The 16,037-nt window shown below is 43.6% G+C and overlaps 3 protein-coding genes across 16 annotated transcripts; all 3 read right to left on the reverse strand.

Annotated features, from left to right (window-relative positions):
* LOC8055922 lies at nucleotides 616-2,880 on the reverse strand. Of its 2 annotated transcripts, none has more exons than XM_002448201.2 (2): nucleotides 2,260-2,880; nucleotides 616-837 (listed from the first exon to the last, which is right to left on the reverse strand). In XM_002448201.2, the coding sequence occupies exon 1, from the start codon at nucleotides 2,853-2,855 to the stop codon at nucleotides 2,367-2,369; it is 489 nt and encodes a 162-aa protein (XP_002448246.2). In that variant the 5' UTR covers nucleotides 2,856-2,880; the 3' UTR covers nucleotides 616-837; nucleotides 2,260-2,366. The 2 variants fall into 2 exon arrangements, with proteins under 2 accessions (XP_002448246.2, XP_021318226.1); XM_021462551.1 differs by lacking the exon at nucleotides 616-837 and adding an exon at nucleotides 1,228-1,866.
* On the reverse strand, nucleotides 4,755-7,931 carry LOC8055923. Its single transcript, XM_002448202.2, has 12 exons — nucleotides 7,657-7,931; nucleotides 7,403-7,560; nucleotides 7,116-7,322; nucleotides 6,909-7,034; nucleotides 6,692-6,828; nucleotides 6,522-6,597; nucleotides 6,074-6,453; nucleotides 5,790-5,985; nucleotides 5,567-5,683; nucleotides 5,241-5,497; nucleotides 5,078-5,150; nucleotides 4,755-4,968 (listed from the first exon to the last, which is right to left on the reverse strand). The coding sequence occupies exons 1-10, from the start codon at nucleotides 7,838-7,840 to the stop codon at nucleotides 5,282-5,284; spliced, it is 1,797 nt and encodes a 598-aa protein (XP_002448247.2). The 5' UTR covers nucleotides 7,841-7,931; the 3' UTR covers nucleotides 4,755-4,968; nucleotides 5,078-5,150; nucleotides 5,241-5,281.
* On the reverse strand, nucleotides 8,780-15,306 carry LOC8055924. 13 transcript variants are annotated; one of them, XM_021462274.1, is made up of 14 exons: nucleotides 14,755-15,306; nucleotides 13,056-13,111; nucleotides 12,930-12,967; nucleotides 12,086-12,192; nucleotides 11,875-11,996; nucleotides 11,391-11,433; nucleotides 11,254-11,291; nucleotides 11,101-11,182; nucleotides 10,822-11,019; nucleotides 10,477-10,746; nucleotides 9,783-10,388; nucleotides 9,556-9,696; nucleotides 9,402-9,470; nucleotides 8,780-9,328 (listed from the first exon to the last, which is right to left on the reverse strand). In XM_021462274.1, the coding sequence occupies exons 8-14, from the start codon at nucleotides 11,165-11,167 to the stop codon at nucleotides 9,081-9,083; spliced, it is 1,599 nt and encodes a 532-aa protein (XP_021317949.1). In that variant the 5' UTR covers nucleotides 11,168-11,182; nucleotides 11,254-11,291; nucleotides 11,391-11,433; nucleotides 11,875-11,996; nucleotides 12,086-12,192; nucleotides 12,930-12,967; nucleotides 13,056-13,111; nucleotides 14,755-15,306; the 3' UTR covers nucleotides 8,780-9,080. The 13 variants fall into 13 exon arrangements, with proteins under 13 accessions (XP_021317949.1, XP_021317948.1, XP_021317940.1 ...); XM_021462273.1 differs by lacking the exon at nucleotides 11,391-11,433 and having other exon boundaries at nucleotides 14,755-15,303; XM_021462265.1 differs by lacking the exon at nucleotides 11,391-11,433 and having other exon boundaries at nucleotides 11,101-11,291; nucleotides 12,902-12,967; nucleotides 14,755-15,290.

Genomic DNA, 16,037 nt, shown 5'->3' on the forward strand with positions numbered 1-16,037 from the left:
GTAGGGAGCAGCGGACGGTGGTGCTCCGCCCTAGCCCTGCCCGTGCAGGTCCGCCCCCGCGTGGACGATGGCGCTCGGCACCAGCGCGGACCGCGTAGGTGTTGACGAGAGGAAGGGGATGAAAGAAAAGGCAGAGACTGACGTATGGGCCTTGGATGGAAGTGAGACAAATGAGAGGAATAATGAAGCTGGAGCTCTACCAAACGTTTTACTGAAGTCCAGCTCTGTGGTAGAGCTGCTTTGTGGTGGAGCAGCAGCTCTAAAGCTGGTTTGGCAGAGGTGGAGCTCTACCAAACAGACCCTTAATACTCCGTGCATGCGTCTAAAGATTCAATGTGACAGGAAATCTTGAAAAAATTTTGGGTTTTGGATGGAAGTAAACAAGTCCCTAAATGATAGGGAGATCAGGTGCAACAACTGATCAGATTGACGGAGTCATAACTCCAGTATGGGGAAAAGTGTCCAAGGATCGCATCTCTGACATAATCACATAATGACATTTTTTTTGCGGCTAATCGCAGAATGACATAAGATAAGAGTGTTTATATATTATTTCAATGAGGAAACGTTTATTCATTCAACAGCAGAACTGTATGTGCATTGCTATCCAAGAGATACTCCTGAACAGTGAACATAGTATTCCAGGATCGAGGTTTCCATCGCATATTCCATCCATACATTCTCCCCTGAGGACAATTTGTCACACAGCAGAGTTATTATCACAATTGGGCGAAATCAATCAAACAAGGATATAGCCACTTAGTCAGTGTGAGCTCAGTCCAAACAGATAATAGAATCATCTACCCATGGCTTGAACTGATCTTCATGTACAGTGTTCTGCAGAAGAATGAAGCTCAAAGTTAGCAGATTCACATTACTGCTTAGGTATGCAACACCCTGGCAATACGCAGACAGTATGTACTGATGCTGCAAATAAAACTGGTTCCAGTATGGTTGACATCAGGTAACCTAGTGGCGCCTATATTGACTTGGAGCCTTGCAGGCAAAGAAAATGCCTATCTCAGCAAAACAAAATGAATAGTTCTACCCAAAAAATATGTAGTTCAATATAGAGAATGACAGCTTTAGGGTTGGACACTTGTGCTTGAACAAAAGATATGGAAACATATGTATCTGATATATGAAAACTTTTTTCAAACAAAATACAAAGATAAAGACAACAGGGACTGCCAAAATAATTACAAGACACTACAAGGATACCTGCAACCAGAAGAGAAACCCACGCATCAGAGCTAGACCATTGCGTTGGTGACTATAACAAAGTTGTCACAAGGAGAGGACAAAACTGGACATAATTACAGTGATACAGTAATACAGACAAGACCCAATAAAGGACATCATACGAGAAATTTATTGGAATATTTTCATCATCAAGAATGTAAAATAGTGTGTCATGTGAGAAGAAATATGAAGACAGTGTTCATAAACAAGAAGTATGCAAGCGCTGCGAAACTGTACTGGGGTAATAGTCCAAATATGTTTTGCCCATCACTTCCACAGGATATAATTTTGTTTCATTGTGGACCTGCCGCAGCTTCATCAACGGAGGACGGAAAGCAACTGTGCCAAACAATCTATAAGAGAGGGTGTTTGGTTGGGGTGTTAAAGTTTAACAGGTACTGTAGCATTTTCGTCTTATTTGATAATTAGTATCCAATCATAGACTAATTAGGCTCAAAAGATTCGTCTCGCAAATTACTCTCTGGTTGTGTTTTTAGTTTCGTAAATAGTCTATATTTAGTACCTCATGCATGCAACTGGCTTTGTAAGAGCCTTGATCAACCTTCGCTTGAAATCTGAATCTGGCCTCCGTGTAATACCTAGTTCATTTTCTACTTTTTCCCCCTTTATCAGATGAATAGGAAGGAAGAACAAATCAAATGCAAGTATGTCAAACATCATCTCTTTAGAAGAATGTATAAATAAAAATATACATTTCTTCAACAACTTGAATGAGACATTTCGATCCACAAAGGCGCACGTTATGTTCAAAGAAACGTACTCGGCTACTGGCATATTACACCAAAATAATAATAATAATAATCCTTATCTGATACAGCTCCTAGAACAGTCCGCTGAGAACAAGCACTGAAGCACGGATATACAGAGATGGAAAATCTTTGCGCACTGAGAGCTAATAGGTACTGAATAATGTAGTATTCCTTATTCTGTTAAGGACAACATGCGCTAGTGACAAACTAACAACGACACGCAATTGTAAGTATCATAGTTTCTCACCGGATTAAGAGTGTCCTACGCGACGGCCATCGCTTGAGCTGAGATCGCCTCCCGATAAACGCCCTTCAGCGTGTTTGCATCCGAAAGCCCCTCATCTCCGCCATCGTTCACCTCACGCCGTGGGCCGTGGCGATGGATCCGCACGCCAATCGCATGCGTACTGCTCCGGAACAACTGCCCCCGCAGCAGTACAGCACCGGCCTCATCGCTCCCCGCTGCCACACCGACCCCTTACCCCGGCGAAGCAAAGGCCGACTCTTCCCCTTGCTGCGCATCCTTCTCCCCCCGAGATCCAGCCGCAACCGGCTCATCGTAGTTGACGACGATTCCCTCTCCTCCACCGCCCGGCGGTTGCTGCTGAGGCGGCCCGGGGAAGGATCGGAGACGCACTCGCCGTTGGAGGAGCTGGCGAGCGGGGCCTCGTACTTGGGGAGCGAGGCCGGGGAGTCGCCGTCGAGGCGGATGTGCTCGAGGAAGAGGTAGTCGAGGTCGGTGTCGGCGGTGAGGAGGTCGCCCCCGGCGAGCGGGGAGCGGAGGACCGGCATGGTGGGGGCATTTGGGGGCACCGGGTTAATGGGCTCGAGTGCTCCACGCATCTCGGCGGTCTGGCCTCGTGGGAATTAGGTGCGGCTTGCTTTATAGGCGGCCATATCAATCGAAACGCTGTTGTTCTCAAGCCGGGCCGAACGACCATGATTCTCCAGCCCATGGTGCTTTCGTCTATGCTAGTACGCCATACCGGGCTGAAAGTAATTCACGGTTTCCCCCGGAAGGCAAATATTGGTGTGTTTGGTTCGTTTTTTACACAAGTCTGGCTAGCAAAACTAAGCCATGCTAGCTTTAGCCTGTTCTAACTAGGTCAATTTGTAGTTGTTTGGTTATGTACATTGTACTAACCTGGCTACCATTGGGTGTGTTTGGTTGTCTATCTTATTTTGCACAGAATTATCTCTTCTCTCTTCTGGTAAAGTTACCAACTCTCACATATTTTATCAAACAACACCACAGCTGACTAGTCACCACCGGTGAAGAAGACTAGTAGCGAAAGAGAACGGGAGTGAAGACCAGGAGACGACGGGAATGAATCACGGAGCCAGTCGGAGCCTGGCTCTAGAAGAAACACCAACCTGGTGTTTCTACTTGGGTCTGGCCCTGGCTGTACGGCAGGCTAGATGGAGTTTGGCTCCAGAGGCTGGCCAGACAATCAAACACCCAGACCTGGCCCATTTAAGCAAAAATTCATATTTGAAGGCCAACCAAACATGCTCTATGATTTCACAGCGTTGCTAGAATAGAAACCCTAGCTTGATCACGGCGCCACCTTCCCCCCCCCCCTCCCTCCTCAGGCTGCCGCCGCAGCCATGATGGTCGGAGCTCCCCTATCCTAAGCTTGCCTGACCGCCTCTGTCACTGCCAACTCCCATAAACTGCCCATCGACCATCACCACCGCATAACCTACTTGCCTCCCCCAACCGACAATTCGTATCCTACCGAAGTTGGAAAGATATGATAGGGAGAGCTTGCCTATCTCACCAGAGTTAGAGGAGGAGAGAGGGGAAGGAGGAGGCCTACCTGGCGTGGATCTACCTCCACCGTCGTCACCGTCGGCGTATCTGGCAGATCTGCCATGAACGACGCGGTCGTGGTTGGGGGGAGGCGGTAGGGTGCGGGTGAGGGAGAGGAGCACACCGGTCACTGGTGTGTGTGTGTGTGTGTGTGTGTGTGTGTGAGAGAGAGAGAGAGAGAGAGAGAAAGATTAAGAGAGAGAGAGAGAGAGAGCAGTGCGGGGGAAAGAGAGTGAATGATAGTGCGGGAGCGATAGAGTACTGGCAGGGAAGAGATAAGTTGCCTCGGGTGCTTGAGGTGTGTGGGCGTTCGAACTACGGGCGCACACCCAAAAATTAGTATTCACGATTATTTTTTGGACCGTTCATTCCTAAACTACTAGTATTAAATGAATTCATCCTTAGGTTGAAATTCATTCTTATATTGGCGAATCACATAGATTTTGTTTACTTTGTGGCTAGGATGAATGATGTCGATGACTTTTTTCCTATAGGAAAATAGTAATGCAGTCATACTCTTGGTCCTTGTCGATAGCGAAGGGGAGCGGGGGCTAGGAACCTAGCTTGCATAGTACACCTCCTTAATTACATAATCTAATTAGTTAATTAATAATGATTGTTGTATTTTGATTGCTTGGTCTCCTTCCATATTAATCCCTAACAATATCTTATATAAATAAGAATTAAGTCTTCATATTATTTTCTCTATCTCTTTTTGTATTTTTATTGTTGCCCACCAAACATCTAGTTCGTTCTCATAGTACATCCTATAACTAGCTCGCAAGGGGTGGTCTTACTCGTGCAAGTTGAGTTTTTTTAGTTACTAGGTAGCGTGCCCGTGCGTTGCTACGGGATAGCTAACATTTTTTATTAAAAATACACGTATCGCACAATAAGATAATAACATTATAATAAAACTTAAATACCAGCTATAAAGTGATATTTTTCTTAAAGAAGCAAAGTTTCTGATATCAAACATAGTCACGGAGAGCAATTATTATAAGTTCACAAATTCTACTTTATAGACCTTTCGGTGATACGACCAAGATAATGTTTAATATCGGCAGGAAGAAATCTTCGATATCCATTTCTTTCGTGCGCTAGTAAATCCACAAATAAGTTTCGCCGCATCTCCATACCATTCTGTCACACATTTGAGTATATGTATATATATTAGTGTGTGTCGCATGGATAATACTACGTTTTTATAAAAAGAACTTGTATAAAAACTGAGACAAATTGTTATACTCACGGTATAAATGTGTGTGGCTTGTGGTCTATTCCATGCAGACATATACTGTAGGATGAGAAATCCACTTAAGTACCTGTATCAAGATTCACGATCAGCAATATATAGAAATAGTTAAACCATATGTATTTGTTATTGTAAACGATGGTGATTTTGAGTTATTTACCCATCTATGTCCTCTGCAATGTTTTCTGCCCGTTTAAATTTCTATTTGAAAACATCCTCATCCCATCCAGGAATATGTTTATTTACTGCGGCTGTGTAGTTGTAGCTAAATCCAAGAGTGTATTTGGCATACATAAGCGCTGGTGTGTCTTTACACCATTCTTCAACAGGTCTAGGGTCAATCATGATAAGTGTTTTTTCTTGCTGATCGAAAACATAAAGCATATATTTTCGAAAGGATAGCCATGGCAAAAGAAACTGCAAACACAATAACGATTAGAATAGTCTATAGGAAACAATCAATAAAATGCTGAGCAAAAGACTTACGTATATGCATTGTGCTAAGTTGTACTCTATATCCTCACATATACCAATCGCAGCAGCCATTTCGCTCGTTTTGTATTTTTTACGATATTCTGGCATCTTTGTTAAAGCACACATTCTCTGAAAGCAAAGGATGTCGAGAGTCAATATTAGTATGAAAAAAATTATAATATAGCATCTAACTTGTTTTGTGTTGAAGTTAGGCTCCATGCAAAATTGTACTTACGCAAAATCTTAGATCCATATGATGCTTTGTAATATTATTGTATTTTTTCATTATATTGTACTCTCGGGCCGCCTGAAAACGAACCCCTATTTCGAAACAGTTCTCAGGGATGTCTCGATTGCTAATTAACAATCCTTGCAGATCCTGAACACTTAGAGCAATCATAGAGGGATGAAAACCTTTAACCCAAGGCTTCCTGCTCGGGCATAGAGTGATTATTTGCGTCATATAAGAGACCATAATATCATTAGTAAACAAAGTAAATAAAATAGCCGGTAGCTTACTTCAAAATCGCTTCATCCTGAATTGCCATGACGTAATCACATAGTAACTCAGTCATCTCTTCCTTACTCATTGGCATCTCTTTCATGGCATCAAATGCCCAAAACTCATCAGCTTCTTCGAGGGCATGGACTTGTGAGGATTTGTTGTGTGTCTGTATATGTTGGGTGTCCGTTTGAACCACCGAGCATTCGACTTCCTTAGAATGTTTTCTCTTTTTCGCGGATGCTTGATCAGCCATATTTGGGTTTTCTATTATGGTACAGTCGCTTGGGCTTCCAATATTTTTATCGCTATCAAGATATGGACAACCCTTTCGTTTATTTAAGTCCGACGATAGCAAGATTGCCGCAAGCTTTAGTCTAAACGCTTTCATATCATCCTGCATATTATATAGTATGAACCTAGTTAAAAATTAATTACAAACCCACAGCTAGGGTGCTAGATTACCTGATTGAAATTGTCTGATAATTCAATGCCAGTCCAATATTCCATAAAATTTATTAAGAACAATCCGCATGAAAAACTGCATACAATATGAACAGAGGTTTATATACACATTAGATAAAAGTTGCAAGGACACAAAATTCAACATATATGACACCATTATTTCAACATACCCATCTTTTTGTAAGAATTTGTCATGAAAAATCTCATTGACCGGCCAATCATCAACTTTAACATCTAGCCATTTATGCTCTTTCATGCATTTCTCCTCATTGAATACGAATTCTATTTGTCTCCTCAATCCAATTCGCTATTTGTGCATATAAGAAGTAACAATCAATCTTTGTAAATCTAAAATATGAAGAAATAGCTATGTTATAAGATACGTACAACTTTATTCAGGTCATCACGTCCGAACATATCTCCCAAAGAGTCTAGCACCTGGACCTCATGTTTATTAGCGTTTATAACTGCAAGGTACCAGTGTGTATGCGTAACATTTATTGGAAGGAACACCTATAAAATCAAATAATAAATATTTTTCTATCCAAAAAAATTGATAATAAAATAACAATAGTGGATTCAGAAAATTACTACCATATCATGTTCCAAGTAAGTTTGCACCCTTTGAACTAAAGCAGGACGATGGCCGCGCTTAGGGTAAATGTCTTCCATGGTCTCATTATTTTCTCCATCACGCTTCATACATCCAGTTAAACATGCAGTTTCAAGATAGACCGTACCTCCTTGCCTTTTTTTCAAACCATCTTGGGCCTTCAACAAATTAATATAAGCATCTATGATCTGCATACATTGAGGCATTAAAGAGAAAGGACATTGAAGTTGCTAATGTTTGATTTAGAATTATGACTCTCATTTGTTACCTCATCAGACAAGTATTCATGTGGTTGAAAAAGACATTCCATGTGATTTCTCGACACTGGAATATCTTCTATGAGCACAAGCTCCTCCTTCCCAGGTTTTGGTGGAATTTTTCTAACAGATTCAATTATTTCTCTATCGATTTTAGTACAAACATAATCTGAAAAAGACAACATACTTACTTATATATAGGATTAAAGTATACAACGATAGTTAAATTCTCTAAGTTAATCCATCAAAGAGAAAATATGAATACCTGCTGGGCCAACCGGTGAGGAAATAGATTTTTTGGGTTTATTTTGTAATATCTTGATCTCCGAATGTTCATTTTCTCCCACTGAATCTACAAGAGAAGTTGATAGGGTTTTTTCTTCATGGGTCGTATCAATGCTTAAGCCTTGGTCATGTGGCACAACTTCGGGTGAAACTTCTATACCCATTTTCTGTTGTAACCATTCAGAATCATCTGTAGACTTACTGGATTTTTCTGATTGTACAATAATGTCTTCTGAAACCTTCGGATCTGAATTATCCATGGTGACCTAAAAAATAAACATATGGTGTAAATAAAACTTATTATTTATATACTTATGAAAGAAAAGGCTATGTATGGACTTAGATAATTTTTTTAATTAATTTAGGCTTAGATTTACATTTTATTTATAATAATATGTCTAACTATCATTATGCTTAAATTTTTCAACAAGAACTGGCTAATAATTATTTGCTTAGTGCTTATTCTTACTATTAAACAATGCAAGAATTAAAAAACAAAATTGATTTAGTCACGCAGGCCATATGTATCATAACCTCGGGCCAGACACTCCTCTCTCGCCAGCCCAGCTAAAGCCTGTGACCGAGATTTTCTCAGTCAGCTCCCCAGAAGCCCAAGATTGGCCCACTAAGAAACCCTAATGCAGAAAATTGATCTGAGCCATCCAAACGAAATCGACGGCCACGATTCGTTAGGACAGAAATATCTCATATAAAAGGGATTGAAACCCTAAATCTTCCTCACTCTTCTCCTTTCCCTTTCCTTGCTTCAGCCGACACTAAGTGAGAGAGAAGACGGACGGCAGCAGCTGGTCGGCGAGCGCACCTGCTCAAGCGCGCTCGCGCGTGCGGCGTGTGGAGGCCAGCGGCCCTAGGCGTCACCGGCGTCACCGGCCTCGCTGCGGCGTCGGCGCGGCTCGCGGTGGGCGGGGCGCGCCGCGGGCACCGGCGGGCGGGGCGCGGCCACCAGCCTCGCTGCGGCGTACGCGCGTCTCGCGGCGGACGGGGCGCGGCCAACTGCACGGCGCTCGGGCAGCGGGCTCGCGGCGGCGTAGGCGCAACCACGGGCACCGGTGTGCTGACGTCGCGGCTCAAGGATCCCGACCAACTGTTGTATAACTTCTCTATCTTTTTGGGCGCATTGCTCACGACACTTGCTCATGCGATGCTCGAGGGATGGGTCGTCATCATAAAAATAAAGTTCAAGGTGTCTTTTTTCGACACCCTCCTCTTTACCAAATGACGTATGTTATGGTAAATCTGACCATGGGCACGAAATGTGTAAACACCACAGATTCGCATGTTAGTGGTGATACGATCTAGGTGGCAGTACAAAGACGTGAAAGAGAAGTGGCCGTTGAAGTATCTGATGTTTGCACGAAAGTACCTAGCATCAGCGTCCGAGCTTCACCACAACCTCATGAGCTCTGGTGGTGTCTCAGGACTTGAAAGATGAATCTTTCCACCCCTACAACAGAATCCGGGGGGTTCGCCATCGAATTTCTTTGCGTTACAGTGCTTGCAGTTCGGCACCGAGGGTAACATGTGCGACTCTGATGGGACATTAGCATAGACCCGGTCATATGGATCTGGGACATCAGGCTCATGATTCTCTTGCTCATATGTGTCAACATCGGTTCCCTCATCCTCGTCTTCTAAGAAAAAGTTCACGTGTTACGTGTTGAAAGAAAATTTATAAATTAAACTTTTTACTGTTACGCAATGTACCTTGACCGGCGAAAAAGTATGCCTCATCCTCTTCCTCGTCCTCCTCAAATATGACATCTTCGTCATAGTCTGTTTAACATGGCCACATATATGTTGAAAGAAATATTATGGCATATAAACACCAGAAAGAGATAAAATGTAATAAAGAAAATACCATCCTCGACCATAGAGTCTGATGTATGATCTTGTGCACTATATGGAGGCATTGAAGAGGTACCGTCAGCTACAGACGGTTGTGTTTGTGTGCCATTACAATTATTAGGTGCTTGAATTGGAGTTTGTTGGGTGACACCATCTGTAGTAAGAGAAAGTATGAGTTTTTGTAATATGTTAGCGAAGGTAAAAAATCTTCCAAATATATGGTCGAGGAAGGTTCATTACCGTTGCAAACAACACTCGGTTGAGTCAGTCCGTTCGAATCGTTGCATTTTCCATCCGCACACCCTCTAGCCCTTCCTCCAATGTTTGCTTCAAAAACCCGATTGCGATGGGATAGAAGGGCATTTCTCTCGCCGTTGGTCACTCGATGTATATGTATGGTCTGTGCCGCAACCAATTCAGGGGTCTGAACTTCTAGATTTTGAACTACAGTTGGTGCAATGTGGACAGGCGTGCCACCGAATTCAGGTATTTCCATATCATCTAGAGGCGCTTCAGATGATTGAGGTGAAGCAGGAAAAATAATTTGAGGGTTGAAGTGAGGGCTCTCCATAGCAATGGAGTCCGGATGCAAATTGTTGGCTCGGTTTTCTCTCACCATCGTATTGTATTTTTTCTTGCTCTCTTTTCGTTTCACCTTATTTTCTTGTGGAGTCATTTGCAGTTTTCTTGCAGCATTTTTCTGTGCATACAAGTCACGTCGTCTCTTATTTAATAACGCCTTTTGTTCAGGAGACATTGCAGCCCTTCGTGCTCTTTCTACCTCACGCTTACGCTCTTTTGGACACGTGACAACATTGTTGATGGAAGTGGATGCATTTATAGGACCTAAATATAATACAGAATGAACAACAATTGGATTGCGCAGGTCACGTTTCCTTTTCAAACAATTAACATTAATGAAACTACATTGTACCTGGGTTTAGATCAGGTGATGCATCCGTAATGTCAATCATGCCGCTTTGATCTATACATATATTGGAGTAATCATCTACATATATATAATAAAATTGTATTAACCTTGTCCTCGACATCATACAAGCATAAGAAAATAAAATTAGTACAAGGAAAAAAGCCCAAATCGATACATGTGTTATCTTTATCAATATGCATGGTGAGGTGTCTCGATGTAGCCAATCACTATCTTCATCGCCATCATAGTTTTTCATGGTTGATTCAACTCCAACTCGTCAACATATACTTCAGTATATATTAAATAAACTTAAAAATGACAATATTGAATTCATAAACCAAGGTTTACATGTTTTTTTCTGATGATATCGTTCACGACGTATTGCATTTTTTTCAGACTTTTCTTGATGATACTTTTTCCTAAGTTTTTTATTTTTATCATCTCTTTGTTCTTGAGTCATTGATGCACTTCGTGCTTTTTCTCTTTCCCTTTTACGTTGCACACGTTCATCAATTTGTTCTCGTGAATTTGATGTTGACTGGCCACCTGTTTCAAAATTAGTTGAAAATAACTTAACCACCACAAATAAGTTCAAAGCATAGAAGGGGATCAGAATAAAACAATTACCACAATTGATGGTGTTTGTCAAGTCTTCAAAAGGTGTACGACCTTCATTATTTTGCATATCTTTCATTATGATCAAATTATTCTTTAAAAGTGAGCAAAGTTAGTAGACATAATACATGTACAACAAAGATGTACACCAAATCGATGGAGTACCTTCCCCAATCTGATGACGGTAAACCCACAGAATTCCCCTATAAAAACAAATAGATAAAGGCGACGACAATAAATTATTGCTTTGCATGACACTGAGAACAAAGAAAAGAAGAGTAAAAAAAGGAAATGCTTCTAACCAATTTCAGGTTAAAAGAATAGTATGCTGTGTGGATTTTGAACCTGAGCAAGCAATGCAAATTAAGTGAGAGATGAACTCCGCATCTTTTAGAGCCCCCCTCCCCCCCTCCCCAACACACACGCGACAATATGGGCAGCAAAATACTGATACATGAACTCAGCGACGAATCGTTCCTTTTGTTTGACATGAAGGATCATTGGGATTGGGAGGTCTGTGTTTGACATTTTCAAAGTCATTTGTAAGCTACCGAATTCGATGCTGGTATGTTAAATTTGTTGGAAACTATGAAAAGTTGAACAGAATCAGCATGGTATTTGTCATTAGATGCTTATCAAAAATATGGAATGACAGTGACTTAAGTATCATTAGATGAGAGTTCTATAATGGCAAAGTAATACTTGTTTCGAAATAGAACAATCACAAGAGAAAACAAATAACCAACAAGAAATCTCATGCATTGGATCAAAGAGAAGGTATATTACCTCCAAGAGAATGCCTAACTCAGGTCCGGGATCACAAAGATGTTTGATAATTAATGTACCCTGGATGTGTAGACCAACCTGCAAGCTTTACAGTCTAATAGCCCAATGCCAAGCTCTTCTCCCTGTCAAAAGAAAAAAATACCTTAACCTCTCCAATTTAGCTTTCCAGCATTTCAGTAAGCTTCAGAGTTCAGATTGATGCCACACACACCTGATATGTCTTAAGATTATTTATAGCCTTTGCAGCCAACGAATAGACACCTAATGAGTGTTCAAAGCGTGTGTGAAACGCTCCAGGATAGACGAGATATGTAAGACCTGAAAACCATGAAAAAAATATGATATTACAACATCAAACACAGTTGACAGTATAAAATCCACCTCAATTGGATTTTACAAATAAAAGTAAGCATTCTCATAAGTTATTTTGAAAAGAGTACAGTGTTGATAGTCAATTCATATACATGTATTAGGATTTTAGGACAGATAAGCATGTAAGGTGAACACTGTCTATCTCTCTACTTTCTACTTTCTGGATTGTAATTTTTGGACTGCAACATGCCTATAAATATTATTTGAAATTGATTAGTCGGCCACGTATCCTAACCTTCTAATTATGTTAATTACACTGGAACCAGTATCAGAACCTCATGTTCTCTATGTTATATGCTCTAGACTGAAAAATATTGAACCAAATAATTATGATTTACTCATAAGTTCCATTTAAACTGGCATATATTCTCCCCCTAAATCCTAAAAACACCCTATCCCACCTTCCTTTACTTATAAGTTATTAATCAAGATAGTTTTATTAGGCCCCTACATTTACTAAGCCAATATAGTTTTATCAGGCCCCTACATTTACTAAGCCAATATATGATAGTACCAAATTTATATTAGATCATTAATCAAGTAAGAAGATTGCTGTTTTCACATGATTTTATTTGTACATAAAATACAACGGGCACGCCCACTGGCCATTGGCGGCAACGCCGCGATCTTTTCTAGTATACATACTTATACATACTGAAAAGGAGTGTTGACTTGCATATTACTTTGGGAATGTAGCAACATGGGTTGGTATACCTGCCTCCTGCAAGAATTAGAACGGCTCCAATTAAGGCGAAGGAAGCAGTAGGACAACAAAGTGATACAGATCAGAGAAGAATTCTGATGGCAACCTTGCGGCCGTGCCAGCGGGCTTTGACACTGTTTCACCAGCAACCTGGCAGCCCACCTGAAAATAGGTTCAGGCATTATATTAGAACCAACAAGAACTGAAACAGAAATGTCAAACAGATCAGCTCATTTCAAATGTCATTTTGCTAAAAATCAATTAAAATACTATGTCAACCAAATGGTTCTTAGATTAACTAAGCAATTCCACGTAGCAGCCTGCTACATATGCGTTCAAAGTGCTTAATATAAAATTAGCATGACTAAAGTCATTTGAGCCCCAGTTTGCCAGGAATTATGGCTCAAACATTCGGAAGTTGAACAAGGCGATGGCACAATTCAATTAGCGTAGAACCGAACCAAAATCGCACAGAGCTCCTATCAGTTACCACCTACAACCTGTTCGACGAATTGCCTACTCCACGAAACAGGTAAATAGTGTAGTAGGTATAGAGGTCAGTACCTCCTTTGGGAAGCTCCGACGAGGAGCCGGGGGAAGGAAGCACGGCCACAAAGCGGCGGCCCCTGCAGGGACAGGGTGAAGCAGCCGACACGCCATGGGCGAGGTCGCCCAAGAGAGAGCGGCCGGCGGGAAGAGGTAGCGGGCTGCGGCGGCCCCGTGGAATTAGAGGGCTCCCACTCCGTTCCGTCTCGTTTGAGACTTTTGAGTTGGGGGAGTTGGTGGTGGAGTCCACTGTCCAGCCAACGAGCAACGATAGGGCGCCTCGTTTCTATGCGGCGGCTGCCTCTGCCTTGCCCCGCGCGCGCGACGGCCAACACCGTGGCCGCCCACCACCCGTTCGCCGAAACTGCCCACCCGCCACGCGCAAGCGCCGCCCTCCGCGGCCGCCTGCAGGCGGGCCTCCCGCTCTCCCCCACCGCCTTCTCCGCGGCGGTCGCGCGGTCCGGCCCGGACGCCCTGCCCGCGCTCCACGCCCTCGCGGTCGCCTCCGGCCTCGCCGCCTTCGCGCCCGTCACCAACTCCCTCGCCGCGCGCTACGCCAAGGGCAACTCCTTCCCCGCGGCCGCCAGGGTGTTCGCCGCCGCGCGGAGCCGGGACACGAGCTCCTACAACACCATCCTCTCCGCGACCCCGGACCCGGACGATGCGCTCGCGTTCGCCGCGCGGATGCTCCGGACCGGGGACGTGCGGCCCGACGCCGTCACGTTCACCGTCACGCTCTCGCTCGCGGCGGGCCGCGGTGAGGCCCGCCTCGTGCGGCAGCTGCACGCGCTGGCGTCGCGCGCGGGGATCGCCGCCGACGTCTTCGTCGGCAATGCGCTCGTCACGGCCTACTCCCGGAGTGGGTCGATGGACGCGGCCCGTAAGGTGTTCGAGGAGATGCCGGCGCGGGACCTCGTCTCCTGGAACGCGCTCGTCTGCGGACTCGCGCAGGACGGCGAGTGTTCGGCGGAGGTCATCCGGGTGTTCCTTCGGATGCTCAAGCAGGGGGACGTGCGGCCCGACCGGATATCGATCTGCAGCGTGATCCCGGCGTGTGGCGCCGAGGGAAAGCTCGAGCTTGGCCGGCAAATCCACGGCTTCGCGCGCGGCCGGCCCCCGCGCTGGACCCTTCCTACGAATCTGCCACCGACTGCTTCGTCGACTGGCTGCGTGCGCGCGGCCTTCCCCCAGGCAAACCCCACGGCGGCCACGCGAAGAGATCGGGAACATGACGATTGCAGAAAGAGAAGGGGACTCACCGGCGACCAGGGACGAAGGGAAGGGGATCAGAAGGCTTTGACATTGTTTCACACGCAACCGGCGACCATGGACGACGCCACCGGCGACGAGGGACGACGCCACCCGCGACGAGGGACTTGCAGCTCACGGATGCAGGGGAACGGGGGGCTGGCTCTGGTGCGCGAGGCGGTGATGCGGGGTTGGATCGGGGGCGCTGGTGCTCACGGTGGGAAAGGGGGAGGTGATTACGGAGGGGGGTGGGGGTTTCCAAGTCAATTCGGCTGCGGACGCACGACCGACGGCCAAAACCGCACCAAAGAAATGTCCCAGTTTTAGTCTTTTTAGTTGTAGAAGATTACAATTGTTGGTTTTCTTGTTAGCTCCTTTGAATTAATCTTTACTGGTATATATAGAGCGAAAGGGCTGCGCTATTTACCCCATCCTCCACTAGGAAGAAGATAGATAGTGTGCCTTGCGAGCAAAAATGCGTCAGAAAACTACACGGCCGAGTAGGCAGCATGGATGAAAACAATCTGAAACGATGAGGTCAAATCACTTTTGTTTTTATTTTTTTCTCGAAAACAAAACCGATATAATATTGTTCGAAATGAATATGGGACCGATATTCTAGTAATTTAGAAAATAGTAGTAATCGATCAGAAAATATATCGATAATGATCGGAATCCATGAGAACCATATCCTAAAAATGTAAACATGCCAAACCGTCGAACATGAAAAGATCTATATAACTCGACCTATCTCACATGTCAATGATAATAAAAGCCACAATTGACAAAGTTACAATCTGAAACCACAAAGTTTACACCATCTTAGTGCTCAAATAGTAGCAAACTACGCAATAGTGTGACAATTCTTGACAAAGACACAAATAAACGATCTTATTCCAAGTTAACTCGACATAGCACAGTGATCAAAATATGAATTATTAGAGTTTCTCTTGAAGGCTATAGCCTGTAGGCTTCCAAGATGAATGTTAGACATATCATTAATTAAAGACCTTTAAATTGGTAATTATCAACGACAAATTACCAGTCAAATATTAAAATCTTCAAAAATGATCGGACGAGGGCAAAATTATTTTCACTTTCGTTTTCAATTATTTTTACCGTTATTGTTTTGTTTTTTCAGTTACCACTATCATTTTTGTTTAGGCTTAAAATTCAGAAAAAAAAAATCAAAAACGATTTCGGGCAGAGACGTTTCCGGCAGTGGTGCCGGTGCGGTGCGGATGGGAGAAAAAAGCTTGGTGGCCTTTCGGGCGTCCTCTTTTGGCTTTGTTGT

The sequence above is a fragment of the Sorghum bicolor genome, chromosome 6 (assembly GCF_000003195.3).
Source record: "Sorghum bicolor cultivar BTx623 chromosome 6, Sorghum_bicolor_NCBIv3, whole genome shotgun sequence".
In the NCBI taxonomy this organism is placed as follows: domain Eukaryota; kingdom Viridiplantae; phylum Streptophyta; class Magnoliopsida; order Poales; family Poaceae; genus Sorghum; species Sorghum bicolor.